General features: G+C 53.1%; 2 protein-coding genes across 3 annotated transcripts in view; both read right to left on the bottom strand.

Annotated features, from left to right (window-relative positions):
- The window catches only part of LOC116970255 (monocarboxylate transporter 13-like), a 4,399-nt gene extending 3,126 nt beyond the window's left edge, over positions 1 to 1,273 (bottom strand). The window contains exon 1 of the mRNA XM_033016932.1: positions 1,252 to 1,273. Within this exon, the coding sequence (XP_032872823.1) occupies positions 1,252 to 1,273 (22 nt within the window). The remainder of the gene's footprint in view (positions 1 to 1,251) is intronic.
- The window catches only part of LOC116970256 (B-cell lymphoma 6 protein homolog), a 38,846-nt gene that overhangs the window by 4,002 nt on the left and 16,677 nt on the right, over positions 1 to 18,167 (bottom strand). The window contains exons 3-11 of one of the 2 annotated variants that reach the window (XM_033016933.1): positions 15,998 to 16,168; positions 14,651 to 14,872; positions 11,654 to 12,316; positions 11,191 to 11,330; positions 9,086 to 9,256; positions 7,530 to 7,660; positions 6,132 to 6,269; positions 4,065 to 4,208; positions 3,975 to 3,980 (exon numbers count right to left, since the gene is read on the bottom strand). In XM_033016933.1, the coding sequence (XP_032872824.1) occupies positions 4,083 to 4,208; positions 6,132 to 6,269; positions 7,530 to 7,660; positions 9,086 to 9,256; positions 11,191 to 11,330; positions 11,654 to 12,316; positions 14,651 to 14,872; positions 15,998 to 16,161 (1,755 nt within the window). In that variant the 5' untranslated portion in view covers positions 16,162 to 16,168 and the 3' untranslated portion in view covers positions 3,975 to 3,980; positions 4,065 to 4,082. Of the gene's footprint in view, positions 1 to 3,974; positions 3,981 to 4,064; positions 4,209 to 6,131; positions 6,270 to 7,529; positions 7,661 to 9,085; positions 9,257 to 11,190; positions 11,331 to 11,653; positions 12,317 to 14,650; positions 14,873 to 15,997; positions 16,169 to 18,167 lie in introns of those variants that run through there. The other variant, XR_004411084.1, reaches the window with a different exon arrangement.

An 18,167-nucleotide genomic window follows, 5' to 3' on the forward strand; every position in this document is an offset into this window, starting at 1 on the left:
TGTGTGTCTGTATGAGTGTGTGTGTGTGTGTTTCTGTGTGTGTGAGAATATATATAGTATAGGAGGGAACTGCAGATGCTGGTTTAAATTAAATGGAAGATAGACCCAGCTGGTCAGACAGCATCTCTGGAGAAAACAAATAGGTGACGTTACGGATGGAGAAGCCATGAATCAGGCCCTTCAGCCCACCGGGTCGGTGCCGACCAGCGACCCCCGCACACTAACAGCATCCTACACCCACTAGGGGACAATCTTTACATTTTACACCCAGGCCAATTAACCTACAAACCCGCGCGTCTTCGGAGCGCGGGAGGAAACCGCAGATCTCGGAGAAAACCCACGCGGGTCACGGGGAGAAAACGTACAAACTCCGTACAGACAGCGCCCGCAGTCGGGATCGAACCCGGGTCTCTGGAGCTGTGAGGCTGTGTCACCCGGCTTGTATAGGAGCGATGGGGCCAAGTGGCCTGTGGAGGGCAGAACATATGCACGCACACACTAATTGGGACGACAGATGGCACAATGGGCTAAGTGTTCGGCTGGCGACCGGAAGGTAGCCGGTTCGAATCCCGCTTGGGAGTGCATACTGTCGTTGTGTCCTTGGGCAAGACACTTCACCCACCTTTGCCTGTGTGTGAATGTGTGTGAGTGATTGGTGGTGGTCGGAGGGGCCGTAGGCGCAGATTGGCAGCCACGCTTCCGTCAGTCTGCCCCAGGGCAGCTGTGGCTACAGAAGTAGCTTACCACCACCGAGTGTGACTGAGGAGTGAATGAATAATGCGATGTAAAGCGCCTTGAGTATTAGAAAGGCGCTATATAAATCCCATCCATTATTATTATTATTATTAATTGACATTAACTGACACTAAGAAATGAACATTGAATTGCTAAACTTGCTATTGTGTTGTACTGCTTACAGCTGCAAGAATGTGTAGCATCAATAAAGGGCTATAGGCCTATTGTGAGTTTATGTACAGGGACATATCTATCCATGCACTGTAGACTTGTATTTATACTGATGCATTTTAAATATGGATGTCATGTTTTATACTTTGGCGATGTAACGATGTATTTTATCATGCCAATAATGTTTTTAAATTGAAAATTGAATGGTACACAAAATGCTGGAGTAACTCAGCGGGACAGGCAGCATCTCTGGAGAGAAGGAATGGGTGAGGGAGAGACAGAGATAAGGAAGAGCAAGGTGTGAAAATGAGACATCAAAAGAGATGTGGTTCGTCTGTGACGAACCACATCTCTTTTGATGTCTCATTTTCACACCTTGCTCTTCCTTATCTCTGTGTCTCCCTCCTTTCGGGTCGAGACCCTTCTTCAGACGAACCACATCTCTTTTTGATCTCATTTTCACACCCTGCCCTTCCTTATCTCTGTGTCTGTGTCTCCCGACGTTCAGAAGGGTCTCGACCCGAAACGTCGCCCATTCCTTCCCTCCAGAGACGCTGCCTGTCCCGGCTGAGTTACTCCAGCACTTTGTATAACCGCCAGCATCTGCAGTTCCATCCCGGCACGCCATCGAGAAATAATCGACCACACACACACACACACCTCCAGTCCTCGTTTTTTGTTAAAAAAAAAATGATACGTTTATTCTCAAACATTTTTTTGCTCAGCAAATCGCTTTAAAGCCCGAGATACATTTACAAAAAATCCTCATCACAGCAGAGAATAAAGAAAATAGCGACTCATAAAGTTGTTGAGAGTGAGCTCAGAAGACAAAGCACTTGTTCTTGGGGGGGGGGGGGGTAGGGGGTTCTTGTGGATTCCCTGAGGGGTTGGGGAGAGAGAGACACACACACACACACACACAGGGTCACACGAGTGGACACAAAGTGCTGGAGTAACTCAGCGGGTCAGTAGCATCTCCGGGGGACAGGGACAGGCGACGTTTCGGCTCGAGACCCGACTTTCGAAACCACACAAAATAGGCGCAGGGGAGTAGGCCATTCGGCCCTTCGAGCCAGCACCGCCATTCAATGTGATCACCCAAAATCAGTAACCCCGTTCCTGCTTTCTTCCCCATACCCCTTGATTCCGTTAGCCCCAAGAGCTAAATCTAACTCTCTCTTGAAAACGACCAGTGAATCGGCCTCCACTGCCTTCTGTGGCAGAGAATTCCACAGATTCGCAATAGACAATAGGTGCAGGAGTAGAGGCCATTCGGCCCTTCGAGCCAGCACCGCCATTCAATGTGATCATGGCTGATCATCCCCAATCAGTACCCCGTTCCTGCCTTCTCCCCACATCCGCTGACTCCGCTATCTTTAAGAGCCTCTCTCTTGAAAGCATCCAGAGAACCTGCCTCCACCGCCCTCTGAGGCAGAGAATTCCACAGACTCACAACTCTCTCTGTGAGAAAAAGTGTTTCCTCGTCTCCGTTCTAAATGGTTTACCCCTTATTCTTAAACTGTGTGTGTGTGGCCCCTGGTTCTGGACTCCCCCAACATCTGGAACATGTTTCATAGATAGACATAGAAACATAGAAATTAGGTGCAGGAGTAGGCCATTCGGCCCTTCGAGCCTGCACCGCCATTCAATATGATCATGGCTGATCATCCAACTCAGTATCCCGTACCTGCCTTCTCTCCATACCCCCTGATCCCTTTAGCCACAAGGGCCACATCTAATTCCCTCTTAAATATAGCCAATGAACTGGCCTCGACTACCCTCTGTTTCCTGCCTCTAGCGTGTCCAAACCCTTAATAATCTTATATGTTTCAATGAGATCCCCCTCATCCTTTCTAAACCAACTCTCTGGGTGAAAAAGCTTTTCCTCATCTCAGTCCTAAATGGCCTTACCCCTTATTCTTAAACTGTGTGTATGTGTGGCCCCTGGTTCTGGACTCCCCCAACATGGGGAACATGTTTCCTGCCTCTAGCCTGTCCAATCCCTTAAGAATTTTATATGTTTCTACTATGAGATCCTTATATATGTTTCTTTGCGAAAGGTTTTTTTGGTGGCGTGCTCATCCAACCAGCAGAAAAGCTGCACGCCCTTACAATCGGGCAGGGTCCCCTGACCGTAACGTCAGCTGTCCTTGTCCTCCAGATCCGCTGAGTTACTCCAGCGCTTGTTGTCTGTCTTTGGTATAAAACCAGCATTTGCAGTTCCTTGTTTCGACATCCAGCGCGGCGAGCCTTGAGAGGATGATGCTTTGTCAAATCGCAACAGCATCGGGAACTCTTGCCAAGTGGATCTGGTAGAATTCATCGCCACAGACGGCTGTGGAGGGCAAGTCCGTGTGTGCTTTTAAGGCGGAGATAGATAGATTCTCGAATTAGTACAGTGTGTCGAGGGGGTTTACGGGGGGAGGTACACAAAAATGCTGGAGAAACTCAGCGGGTGCAGCAGCATCTATGGAGCGAAGGAAATAGGCAACGTTTCGGGACGAAACCCAAAGGAAATAGGCAACGTTTCGGGTCGAAACCCGAAGGGTTTCGGCACGAAACGTTACCTATTTCCTTCGCTCCATAGATGCTGCTGCACCCGCTGAGTTCCTCCAGCATTTCTGTGTACCTTCGATTTTCCAGCATCTGCAGTTCCTTCTTGAGCACCGGGTTTACAGGGAGAATGGGGTTAGGAGGGAGACATACAGCAGTCCGCGATTACTCAATAACCAAAAAGCCCGTAGCCTCCTCTTAGACAATAGACAATAGGTGCAGGAGTAGAGGCCATTCGGCCCTTCGAGCCAGCACCGCCATTCGATACGATCACGGCTGATCATCCCCAATCAGTAACCCCGTTCCTGCCTTCTCTCCCCGCATGTCCTTTGATTCCGTTAGCCCCCAGGAGCTAAATCGAACTCTCTCTCGAAGACGTCCAGTGAATGATTTGGCCTTCGGCCCATCGACCAGCGACACTGATGCTATCCCACACGCAATTTACAATTTTACCGAAGGCAATTGTCTTTGGAGTGTGGGGGGGAGGAAACCCGGAGCGCCCGGAGAAAACCCACGCGGGGTTCACGGGGAGTGCGTGCAAACTCCGCGCAGACAGCACGCTGCGCCACCGTGCGGAGGGGGGGGGGGGGGTCCGGGACCACCTCCACTGGCGGCGGCGATCTCTAGCAGGGCTGCGGGCAGGGCAGCACCTTGTAGCGGACCTTGGTGTTGGTGATGGCTCCGTGCTTCTGCCGCAAGTGTAGACGCAGCTGGCTCTTGTGGCGGAAGTGAAGGTCGCATTTCTCACACTGGAAACGAGAGCAGGCAGCGTGTCAGACACTCGCGCACACACGGCGAAGCCCCCTCTACACCCCATAGAAACTGTCTCTGCTGTGTCTCACACACAAACATAGACACATACACACACACGCACACGCACGCACGCACACACGCACACACGCACACAGAGCGAAGCCCCCTCTACACCCCATCTCTCTGTCTCTGCTGTGTCTCACACACACGCACGCACGCACACACACACACACAGAGCGAAGCCCCGTCTGTCTCTGTCTGTCTGTGTCTCTCTGTCTGTGACACACACTCACTCACACACACACACACACACCTAGACACACACACACACACCTAGACACACACACACACACCTAGACACAAACACACACACACCTAGACACACACACACACACCTAGACATCCTAACACAAACTCACGCACGCACACACACACGCACACACGCACACACACGCACTCACTCACACACACGCACACACACACACGCGCGCCAACACACGCACACACACACACACCACACAACACACACACACGCACTCACACACACGCACACACACGCGCACTCACACACGCACTCACACAACTCACACACGCAACGCACATGCAACACACGCACACACGCACGCACTCACACGCAAGACACAACGCAGCACGCATGCACACACGCACGCCACACACACCGCACACGACACACACAACGCACGCACGCCCACACACTCACGCACGCACGCACACAAGACACGCACGCACACTCACGCCTGCCCACACCACACGCTCGCGCGCACACACACAAAGCACGCCTCTCTCGCCAACACTTCACTCACTAGCACAAGCGCGCGCACACACACACGCACGCACACGCACGCACGCGCACACCCACACACACACGCACACACACGCACGCACGCACGCACACACACACACACACGCACGCACACGCACACACACACACACACGCGCGCACACGCACGCACGCACGCACGCGCACACACACACACGCACGCACGCACGCGCACACACACACGCACGCACGCACGCACACAGAGCGAAGCCCCCTGTCTGTCTCTGTCTGTGTCTCTCTGACTGTGACACACACTCACTCTCACACACACACACCCACACATAGACACATACACACACACACACACACCTAGATACACACCTAGACGCACACACACACACCTAGACACACACACACACACACCTAGACACACACACACACACACACAACTACACACACCTAGACACACACACACACACACACACACACACACCTAGACACACACACACACACACCTAGACACACACACACACAACTACACACACACATACACACACACACACCTAGACACACACACACACACTCCTAGACACACACACACACACACACACACCTAGACACACACACACACACACCTAGACACACACAACACACACACACACACCTAGACACACACACACACACACACCTAGACACACACACACACACATACACACACACATACACACACACACACCTAGACACACACACACACACTCCTAGACACACACACACCTAGACACACACACACCCACCTAGACATACACACACACTCCTAGACACACACACACACACACACCTAGACACACACACACACACCTAGACACACACACACACACACCTAGACACACACACACCCACCTAGACATACACACACACTCCTAGACACACACACCGACACACACACACACACACACACCTAGACATACACACACACTCCTAGACACACACACACACACACCTAGACACACACACACACACACACACACCTAGACAGACACACACACACACTCCTAGACACACACACACACACACACACACACCCTGGGTCAGTGTCCAGGCCCAGGGTAGAGTTCTCTACCCCTTGCCCCATGCTTACGTGGTACGGCTTTTCTCCGGTGTGGATCCTGATGTGGCTCTTGAGCGTCTGGAGGTGTCGGAAACGCGTCCCGCACGTTTCACAGGGGTAGGGCTTCTCTCCGGTGTGGATCAGCACGTGAGCTCGGAGATGGGCCACCTGCCGCGGCAAACAAGGCAAAAACACACCGTGTCAGACGGAACTGCAGACGCCGGTTTAGACCAAAGATAGGCAGCGAGCGCCGGAGAGTAACTCAGCGGCTCAGGCAGCAAGTCTGGAGAACAAGGGCAGCAGACCCATCTTGTCGGCATCCGACTCGATTATAATCACCTGCTGTCTTTCCACTGGCTGGATAGCACGTAGAGAAACATAGACAATAGGTGCAGGAGTAGAGGCCATTCGGCCCTTCCAGCCAGCACCGCCATTCAATGTGATAATGGCTGATCATCCCCAATCAGTACCCCGTTCCTGCCTTCTCCCCTGACTCTGCTATTTTTAAGAGCCCTATCTAGCTCTCTCTTGAAAGCATCCAGAGAACCGGCCTCTCCTGAGGCAGAGAATTCCACAGACTCACCACTCTCTGTGAGAAAAAGTGTTTCCTCGTCTCCGTTGTAAATGGCCGACCCCTTATTCTTAAACTGTGTGTGTGTGTGTGTGGCCCCTGGTTCTGGACTTCCCTCCCAACATTGGGATCTGGGAGAAAACCCACGCAGGTCACGTACAAACTCCGTACAGACAAGCGCCCGTGGTCGGAATCGAACCGGGGACTCTGCCGCCGAGGACGGCCATCGACGGCATACGGATACACGCAAGCGCGGAGAGCGGGCGAGAGATGTCCGGGCAGGTGGAGGGGACGCAGGTGTGCGGCAACTGTGGGCAGAGACTGTGGGTGGAGACTGTGGGCGGAGTTTGCGGAGAATGTGGGCGGAGACTTGGGCTGTGGGCGGGGACTGTGGGCGGAGTCTGTGGGCGAAGTGGGCGGAGTTTGCAGAGACTGTGGGCGGAGACTGTGGGCGGAGTATGTGGAGACTGTGGGCGGAGTTTGCGGAGAATGTGGGCGGAGTCTGTGGGCTGGGGTGGGCGGAGACTGTGGGCGGAGACTGTGGGCTGTGGGCGGAGATTGTGGGCGGAGTCTGTGGGCGGAGACTGTGGGCAGAGACTGTGGACTGTGGGCGGAGACTGTGGGCGGAGTTTTCGGAGACTGTGGGCGGAGTCTGTGGGCTGTGGGCAGAGTCTGTGGGCTGGGGTGGGCGGAGACTGTGGGCGGAGACTGTGGGCGGAGACTGTGGGCTGGGGTGGGCGGAGTCTGTGGGCTGGGGTGGGCGGAGTCTGTGGGCTGGGGTGGGCGGAGTCTGTGGGCTGGGGTGGGCGGAGTCTGTGGGCTGGTGTGGGCGGAGACTGTGGGCGTGTGGATCTCACCTGCACAAACCTGGCCCCGCACGTCTCACACTTGTACGGTTTCTCCCCGGAGTGGATGCGGGCGTGCGTCTTCAGGTTGGCCGGCCGGTTGAACTGCGCGCCGCAGACGTCACAACGGTACGGTTTCTCCCCTGCGGAGAGAGGACGGGGACGGTCACCAAAATGGACGACACCCACCTTCAGAACCTTGTAGTCAGCAGGGCATATCCCTTGACTCCACCAGCCCCTAGAGCTCTATCTAACTCTCTCTTAAATCCATCCAGTGACTTGGCCTCCACTGCCCTCTGGGGCAGGGAATTCCACAAATTCACAAGTTTTTTTCTCACCTCAGTCTTAAATGACCTCCCCTTTATTCCAAGACTGTGTGTGTGGTCCCTGGTTCTGGACTCGCCCAACATTGGGAACATTTTTCCTGCATCTAGCTTGTCCAGTCCTTTTATAATTTTATATGTTTCTATAAGATTCCCCCCCTCCTCATCCTTCTAAACTCCAGTGAATACATAGAAATATAGACCATCTTCAGACCCATTCCTTCTCTCCAGAGACGCTGCCTGTCCCGCTGAGTTTCGCCCGGCTTGGTGGCGTCTTATAGAAACATAGAAAATAGGTGCAGGAGTAGAGGCCATTCGGCCCTTCGAGCCTGCACCGCCATTCAATATGATCATGGCTGATCATCCAACTCAGTATCCCATCCCTGCCTCCTCTCCATACCCCCTGATCCCTTTAGCCACAAGGGCCACATCTAACTCCCTCTTAAATATAGCCAATGAACTGTGGCCTCAACTACCTTCTGTGGCAGAGAATTCCACAGATTCACCACTCTCTGTGTAAAAATTGATTTTCTCGGTACTAAAAGACTTCCCTCTTATCCTTAAACTGTGACCCCTAGTTCTGGACTTCCCCAACATCGGGAATAATCTTCCTGCATCTAGCCTGTTCAACCCCTTAAGAATTTTGTAAGTTTCTATAAGATCCCCCCTCAGTCTTCTAAATTCTAGCGAGTACAAGCCGAGTCTATCCAGTCTTTCTTCATATGAAAGTCCTGACATCCCAGGAATCAGTCTGGTGAACCTTCTCTGTACTCCCTCTATGGCAAGAACGTCTTTCCTCAGATTAGGAGACCAAAACTGTACGCAATACTCCAGGTGTGGTCTCACCAAGACCCTGTACAACTGCAGTAGAACCTCCCTGCTCCTATGCTCAAATCCTCTATGGCAAGAATGTATTTCCTCAGATTAGGATTAACATAGACAATAGAGGAATCGTTAATCGAGAATGTTATATGTTTCTATAAGACCCCCACCCCCTCATCCTTCTAAACTCCAGTGAATACAAGCCTAGTGTTTTCAATCTTTCCTCATATGACAGTCCCGCCATCCCAGGGATCAATCTGGTGAACCTACGCTGCACTGCCTCAATCGCAAGGATGTCCTTCCTCAAATTAGGGGAGACCACAACTGGACACAATACTCCAGATGTGGTCTCACCAGAACTGCAGAAGTACTGCTCACCTGGGCAAGCTTCCCCCCCCCCTCACCTGTGGCCAGTTGCCTCACCTGTGTGAATGGTCTTGTGGCTAGCCAGGTTGCCCTTGTATCGGAAGGTCGCTCGGCACATGACACATTTGTAGGGCTTGTCGTCTCGGTGGACCAGCAGGAAGTGCTGCTGCAGACAGTCCTCGTCGGCCATTTTCAGCCGGCACGATCGGCACGACAGGGCACCCGTCTCTGCAACCACACACAGCCGGGGGTACGGCTCAGTCAACGTGGCAGAGCCCAACGCCGACCCCTCCCCTCTCACCCCGCACCGCAAACACGTCCCTCAGCCCCGGGCAGTCCCTCTCTACTCCACTTCCCGACCTCCCTTCCATCATATAACCATATAACAATTACAGCACGGAAACAGGCCATCTCGGCCCTAAAAGTCCATGCCGAACAACTTTTTTCCCTTAGTCCCACCTGCCTGCACTCATACCATAACCCTCCATTCCCTTCTCATCCATATGCCTATCCAATTTATTTTTAAATGATACCAACGAACCTGCCGCCACCACTTCCACTGGAAGCTCATTCCACACAGCTACCACTCTCTGAGTAAAGAAGTTCCCCCTCATGTTACCCCTAAACTTCTGTCCCTTAATTCTGAAGTCATGTCCCCTTGTTTGAATCTTCCCTATTCTCAAAGGGAAAAGCTTGATCACATCAACTCTGTCTATCCCTCTCATCATTTTAAAGACCTCTATCAAGTCCCCCCTTAACCTTCTGCGCTCCAGAGAATAAAGACCTAACTTATTCAACCTTTCTCTGTAACTTAGTTGTTGAAACCCAGGCAACATTCTAGTAAATCTCCTCTGTACTCTCTCCATCTACACCGAGATTAAGGCCAGCAGCATCATCGCGGCCCAGTCTCACCCCCGGTCACTTCCTCTTCTCCCCCCTCTCCCATCGGGCAAAAGGTACAGAAGTATACAGTGTGGAAACAGGCCCTTCGGCCCAATTTGCCCACACCGACCAACATGTCCCAGCTACACTAGTCCCACCTGCCCGTGCTTGGTCCATATCCCTCCAAACTTGTCCTATGTACTCCAGCATTTTGCGTCCATGGAAATATCGAAAACAGGTGCAGGAGGAGGCCATTCGGCCCTTCGAGCCAGCACCGCCATTCATTGCGATCCTGGCTGATCGTCCCCAATCAATAACCCGTGCCTGCCTTCTCCCCATATCCCTCGACTCCACTAGCCCCTAGAGCTCTATCTAACTCTCTCTTAAATCCATCCAGTGACTTGGCCTCCTCTGTGGCAGGGAATTCCACAAATTCACACAACTCTCTGGGTGAAAAAGTTTTTTTCTCTCCACACCTCAGTCTTAAATGACCTCCCCTTTATTCCAAGACTGTGTGTGTGGCCCCTGGTTCTGGACTCGCCCAACATTGGGAACTTTTTCCCTGCATCTAGCTTGTCCAGTCCTTTTATAATTGTATATGTTTCTAGAAGATCCCCCCCTCATCCTTCTAAACTCCAGTGAATACAAGCCTAGTCTTTTCAATCTTTCCTCATATGACAGTCCCGCCATCCCAGGGATCAATCTGGTGAACCTACGCTGCACTGCCTCGATCACAAGGATGTCCTTCCTCAAATTAGGAGACCAAAACTGTACACAATACTCCAGATGTGGTCTCACCAGAGCCCTATACAACTGCAGAAGAACCTCTTTACTCCTATACTGAAATCCTCTTGTTATGAAGGCCACCATTCCATTAGCTTTCTTCACTGCCTGCTATACCTGCACGCCAACTTTCAGTGACCGGTGTACAAGGACGCCCAGATCTCGCTGCACCTCCCCTTACCTAACCTAACGCCCTTGAGATAATAATCTGCCCCCTTGTTTTTGCCGCCAAAGTGGATAACCTCACATTTATCTATATTATACTGCATCTGCCACGCATCTGCCCACTCACTCAACCTGTCCAGGTCACCCTGCAACCTCCTAACATCCTCTTCACAGCTCACATTGCCACACTTTCTTCGGTTTAAACCAGCATCTGCAGTTCCTTCCCACTCAAACACAGGGTCTCCCCTCACTGAGTGAGCCAAGCCTGGCCCGCCCATCCCCGAAGCCCCCCTCCCCCTCCCCCGCCATCCTGCCCCCCCTCTCACCCTTACCCGAGCCGCTGTCGGACAATTCCGAGTGGTATTCCGGTGTCTCCCCCCCAGGGCGGGGATCCAGGACGTGGTGGCAGAATTCCGAGGAGCGTTCGAAACACACGGAGCAGTCGGAGCAGCTCTGGGACTCCGTCGAAGACCTGGGTGGGTTAGAGAGGGGGGGGGGGCGATTAGGGCACGGGGGCCGAACGTGATGGGAACAGAATCAGGCCATTCGGCCCATTCAATCGCGGCTGCCCTATCTCTCCCTCCAAAGCCCACTCCCCCGCCTTCTCCCCGTAAACCTAATCGAAAATCTATCCATCTCGGCCTTAACAATATCCCCTGATCCAGCCCCTCTCCCCACCTCCCACCCACCCACCCCCCTCAGACTTTCTCTCCCCACCCCCTCTCTCCCTCCAGGCCCAGCAACGTCCCTCTCTCCCCCTCCCCCCCCCCTCCCCTCTCCTCTGGCTCCACTCACCGGCTGCTCTCCTCCTCCACCTCCTCCTCCTCCTCCTCCTCCTCCATCTCCTCGGCTCCCGGGACTGGGCTGCGGGCCTGGCTCAGCGAGTTGAGGACGATCAGCTTGTACTTCTTCCAGTTGCGGGCCTTGTGCGGAGCCTGAGCCTGGGGCTGGGCCTGGTCGGGAGCCTGGGATTGGGCCTGGTCTGGAGACTGGGCCTGGTCTGGAGACCGGGCCTGGTCTGGGGCCTGGTAGGCCGAGCCTGGAGCCTGGGCCTGGTAGGCCGAGCCTGGAGCCTGGGCCTGGTAGGCCGGGCCTGGAGCCTGGGCCTGGTAGGCCGGGCCTGCAGCCTGGGCCCGGCCGTTGCCAGCGCTCCTCGACTCGGTGGGCGAGCTGGGCCGCAGGCCGGGACGCTGCGGGCTGTCAGGGAGAGGGGGCGACGGCTTGCAGCGGCTCTCCCCGCCCGAGGCCGGCAGCGGGAGCGGCAGCGGAGGCTCCGGGCACCGGCGCAGGCCCAGCCAGGGGCCCCGCCAAGCGCCCGGGAAACGGAAGGCCGAGTCTGGGCGTAGGCCGCAGCCTACCGGCACCCAGGGCAGCACGGAGACGGAGCCCGCGGGGGGCAGTGGCCCGGCTGCTGGTGGAGGATCCCGGCTCTTGAGGGCCGAGAGACCAAGTGGAGCCCTGTGTGGATAGGGGAGAGAGGGGATAGAGAGAGAAAGAGTATTAGGCCATTCCACCCATCAAGTCCACTCCGCCCTCCAATCAGCCCCATCATAGCCCGATCATCACAAGCTCATACCATCACAAGAGCAGAATTAGGCCATTCGGCCCATCGAGCCTACTCCGCCATTCAATCGTGGCTGATCTATCTCTCCCTCCTAACCCCACTCTCCCCATAACCCCCGACACCAGCACTGATCAAGAATCGAAGGTAGACAAAAGTGCTGGAGAAACTCAGCGGGTGAGGCAGCGTCTATGGAGCGAAGGGAATAGGCGACGTTTCGGGCCGAAACCCTTCTTCAGACAGACAAGAATCGATCTATCTCCGCCTTAAAAAATATCCTGACTTGTGGCCCCCACAACCGTCTGTGTGGCAAAGAATCCCACAGATTCACCACCCTCTGGCTAAAGAAATTTCTCCTCATCTCTATCCAATCTCTCCCTCCTAACACCATTCTCCTGCCTTCTCCCCATAGCCCCTGACACCCGCACTAACCAAGAATCTATCTATCTATCTATCTCTACCTTAAATTCACACGTGTTTGGAGCAGAATGAGGCCATTCGGCCCATCGAGTCCCCTCCGCCATTCAATCGTGGCTGATCTCCGCTTCCGAATCCCATTCTCCTCGCAACCCTTGACACCCGTTCTAATCAAGGACTTGTCTACCTCTGCCTGAAAAATTATGAATTGACTTGTGGCCTCCACAGGCTTCTGCGGCAATGAATCCCACAGATTCGCCACCCTCCTGCTAAACAAATTCCTCCCCACCTCCTTCCTAAAAGAAATGATTAAGAAGGAACTGCAGATGCTGGAAAAATCGAAGGTGGACAAAAATGCTGGAGGAACTCAGCGGGTGAGGCAGCGTCTATGGAGCGAAGGAATAGGTGACGTTTCGGGTCGAGACCCTTCTTCAGACTGATCTGAAGGAATAGGTGACGTTTCGGGTCGAGACCCAAAAGGGTCTCGACCCGAAACGTCACCTATTCCTTCGCTCCATAGATGCTGCCTAACCCACTGAGTTTCTCATCATCAACATCATAGAAACATAGAAAATAGGTGCAGGAGGAGGCCATTCGGCCCTTCCAGCCAGCACCGCCATTCATTGTGATCATGGCTGATCGTCCCCAATCAATAACCCGTGCCTGCCTTCTCCCCATATCCCTTGTGACTCCACTAGCCCCCTAGAGCTCTATCTAACTCTCTCTTAAATCCATCCAGTGACTTGGCCTCCACTGCCCTCTGTGGCAGGGAATTCCACAAATTCACACAACTCTCTGGGTGAAAAAGTTTTTTCTCACCTCAGTCTTAAATGACCTCCCCTTTATTCCAAGACTGTGTGTGTGGCCCCTGGTTCTGGACTCGCCCAACATTGGGAACATTTTTCCTGCATCTAGTTTGTCCAGTCCTTATATAATTTTATATGTTTCTATAAGATCTACCCCATCCCCTCATCCTTCTAAACTCCAGTGAATACAAGCCTAGTCTTTTCAATCTTTCCTCATATGACAGTCCTGCCATCCCAGGGATCAGTCTGGTGAACCTACGCTGCACTGCCTCGATCACAAGGATGTCCTTCCTCAAATTAGGAGACCAAAACTGTACGCAATACTCCAGATGTGGTCTCACCAGAGCCCTGTACAACTGCAGAAGAACCTCTCCTATCTTCGGTTTAAACCAGCAGCTGCAGTTCCTTCCCACTCAAACACAGTGTCTCCCCTCACTGAGGGAGCCAAGTCTGGCCCACCCATCCCCGAAGCCCCTTCCCCCTCTCACCTTGACTCCACTAGCCCCTAGAGCTCTGTCTAACTCTCTGTTAGATCCATCCAGTGACTTGGCCTCCACTGCCCTCTGTGGCAGGGAATTCCACAAATTCACAACTCTCTGGGTGGAAAAGTTTTTTTCTCACCTCAGTCTTAAATGACCTCCCCTTTATTCTAAGACTGTGTGTGTGGCCCCTGGTTCTGGACCCGAAACGTCACCTATTCCTTCGTCAGTCTGAAGAAAGGTCTCGGCCCAAAACGTCACCTATTCCTTCGTCAGTCTGAAGAAGGGTCTCAGCCCAAAACGTCACCTATTCCTTCGTCAGTCTGAAGAAGGGTCTCGGCCCAAAACGTCACCTATTTCCTTCGCTCCATAGATGCTGCCTCACCCGCTGAGTTCCTCCAGCATTTTTGTCGGCCTTGGATTTGTCCAGCATCTGCAGTTCCTTCTTAAACATACATTAAATCAAGCCAGTCGTTCCCGGGATGGTTGCTGCTACGCTGACTGCTCACGATAGTCCAAGCGTGCCTACCTGAAGTGGGCGTAGCTGCGGCAGGCCTCCACCACATGCTCCATCTGCAGGTGGCCGGCAGCGGTCAGTACCTCCGCCACCGTGGCGGGCTCCAGCGGCAGGCAGGACGTGTACATGAAGTCCAGCAGGAGGCGGAACCCCTCCGCGCTCACCCCCACCGGCAGGCTCACCAGCTCGACAGGCCGCCGCCACTGGTCGGCGAAGATCGAGTAGAAAAAACCGCTGGGGAGAAAAAGAGGGGAGTCCGTCAGTTCAGGGGAGAACGAGGCAACTACGTACAGACATGCGCACGAGAGTCTCGACCCCGAAACGTCACCCATTGAGCAGCCATGATCACGTTGAATGGCAATGCTGGCTCAAACAACCTTCTCCTGCACCAATTGTCCATAGGAGCTCTGGAGAGAAGGAATGGGTGACGTCTATAACAAGAGGAGTCGAGTATAGGAGCAAAGAGGTCCTTCTGCAGTTGTACAGGGCCCTAGTGAGAGCACACCTGGAGTATTGTGTGCAGTTTTGGCCTGTTGGCCTTCATAACAAGAGGAGTTGAGTACAGGAGCAAAGAGGTCCTTCTGCAGTTGTACAGGGCCCTAGTGAGACCACACCTGGAGTATTGTGTGCAGTTTTGGTCCACTAATTTGAGGAAGGACATTCTTGCTATCGAGGGAGCCCAGCGTAGGTTCACCAGGTTAATTCCCGGGATGGCGGGACTGTCATATGCTGAGAGAACGGAGCGGCTGGGCTTGTGCACTCTGGAGTTTAGAAGGATGAGAGGAAATCTTATTGAAACATATATGAGATTGTTAAGGGTTTGGACAGGGTAGAGGCAGGAAACATGTTCCCGATGTTGGGGGAGTCCAGAACCAGGGGCCACACAGTTTAAGAATTAGGAGTAAGCCATTTAGAACGGAGACGGGGAAACACTTTTTCTCCCAGAGAGTTGTGAGTCTGTGGAATTCTCTGCCTCAGAGGGCGGTGGAGGCCGGTTCTCTGGATGCTTTCAAGAGAGAGCTAGATAGGGCTCTTAAAAATAGCGGAGTTAGGGGATATGGGGAGAAGGCAGGAACGGGGTACTGATTGGGGATGATCAGCCATGATCACAGTGAATGGCGGTGCTGGCTGGAAGGGCTGAATGGCCTCTATTCCTGCACCTGTTGTCTATTATCCATTGAATGCTAGTGCTGGCTTGATGGGCCGAATGGCCTACTCCTGCACCTGTTGTGTGTTGTCTGCTGTCAGGTTTGGCAATATCTTTCCCATAACACGGCGCCCAGAACTGAACACTAAAGGCGGTCTCCCCGACGTCTTATACAAGTGCAACGTGACCTCTGGAGGGGCGAGGAGCGGTACCTGCAGGCCACCAGCACGGCCTTGTGCGCCCGGAATTGTCGCCCCTCAGCCAGGAGCCGGACGTCAGTCAGCATCTCCCGTTTTCGCATCTCGTTCAGGTTTAGCATCATGTCGGTGGAGTGTCGGGTAAACTCCTTGATGTAGCTCTCAGCCGTCGATCCCATCGTCACCCTGGGGTCGGGGGTCGGGAGGGGGAGGAGGAGAAAGGGGTTGCACAGGTCAACACAAAAGATAAGGCCAACATGCCATTCGCTTTCTTCACTGCCAGCTGTACCTGCATTTGAGTATAGGAGCAGGGAGGTTCTACTGCAGTTGTACAGGGTCTTGGTGAGACCACACCTGGAGTATTGCGTACAGTTTTGGTCTCCTAATCTGAGGAAAGACATTCTTGCCATAGAGGATTTGAGCATAGGAGCAGGGAGGTTCTACTGCAGTTGTACAGGGTCCTGGTGAGACCACACCTGGAGTATTGCGTACAGTTCTGGTCTCCTAATCTGAGGAAAGACATTCTTGCCATAGAGGGAGTACAGAGAAGGTTCACCAGACTGATTCCTGGGATGTCAGGACTTTCATATGAAGAAAGACTGGATAGACTCGGCTTGTACTCGCTAGAATTCAGAAGATTGAGGGGGGATCTTATAGAAACTTACAAAATTCTTAAGGGGTTGGACAGGCTAGATGCAGGAAGATTGTTCCCGATGTTGGGGAAGTCCAGAACAAGGGGCCACACACAGTTTAAGGATAAGGGGGAAATCTTTTAGGACCGAGATGAGGAAATCATTTTTTTTTCACACACAGAGAGTGGTGAATCTGTGGAATTCTCTGCCACAGAAGGTAGTTGAGGCCACAGTTCATTGGCTATATTTAAGAGGGAGTTAGATGTGGCCCTTGTGGCTAAAGGGATCAGGGGGTATGGAGAGAAGGCAGGGATGGGATACTGAGTTGGATGATCAGCCATGATCATATTGAATGGCGGTGCAGGCTCGAAGGGCCGAATGGCCTACTCCTGCACCTATTGTCTATGTTTCTATAAGACGCCAACAAGCCGGGCGAAACTCAGCGGGACAGGCAGCATCTCTGGAGAGAAGGAATGGGTCTGAAGAAGGGTCTCAACCCGAAACGTCACCCATTCCTGCTCTCCGGAGACGCTGCCTGTCCCACCAAGTTACTCCAGCATTCTGTGTCTACGGTTTAATCCAGCATCTGCAGTTCCTTCCGACAACAGGGGAAACTGGTTCCTGTTCTCCGGAGGTCGGGAATTCTACGGTCGGCTTGAGAGGAAGCAGGTGAAGGGAACAATGGCCGGGACGGGAGCGAGCGGCAACAGTGACTCACACATCCCGGGGGAGGGGAAGCAGGATGATGAGGGCAGCTGCAGAGATATCTTGAGCGTGAAAGCGAGCTGCAGGCATAGCGGGGGGGGGGGGGAAAGGAGCGCGTAAATCACAAGCGGAATAGATCGAGTGGAGGCGCAGAACGTCGCCCATTCCTTCTCTCCAGAGATGCTGCCTCACCCGCTGAGTTACTCCAGCATTCTGCGTCGACCTTTGATTTAAACCAGCATCTGTGACCAGGAAATACATTCTTGCCATAGAGGGAGTACAGAGACGGTTCACCAGACTGATTCCTGGGATGGCAGGACTTTCATATGACGAAAGACTGGATAGACTCGGCTTGTACTCGCTAGAATTCAGAAGATTGAGGGGGGGATCTTATAGAAACTTACAAAATTCTTAAGGGGTTGGACAGGCTAGATGCAGGAAGATTGTTCCCGATGTTGGGGAAGTCCAGAACTAGGGGCCACACACAGTTTAAGGATAAGAGGGAAATCTTTTAGGACCGAGATGAGAAAATCATTTTTTCACACACAGAGAGTGGTGAATCTGTGGAATTCTCTGCCACAAAAGGCGGTTGAGGCCACACAGTTCATTGGCTATATTTAAGAGGGAGTTAGATGTGGGCCTTGTGGCTAAAGGGATCAGGGGGTATGGAGAGAAGGCAGGGATGGGATACTGAGTTGGATGATCAGCCATGATCATATTGAATGGCGAATGGTGCAGGCTCGAAGGGCCGAATGGCCTCTACTCTTGCACCTATTTTCAATGTTTCTATGTTTCTATCTGCAGTTCCCTCTTTACAATTAAAGGTGTGGACTTGTTTTCAAGAGAGA

Source organism: Amblyraja radiata, unplaced genomic scaffold (genome assembly GCF_010909765.2).
Source record: "Amblyraja radiata isolate CabotCenter1 unplaced genomic scaffold, sAmbRad1.1.pri scaffold_679_ctg1, whole genome shotgun sequence".
NCBI classification, from domain to species: Eukaryota; Metazoa; Chordata; class Chondrichthyes; order Rajiformes; family Rajidae; genus Amblyraja; species Amblyraja radiata.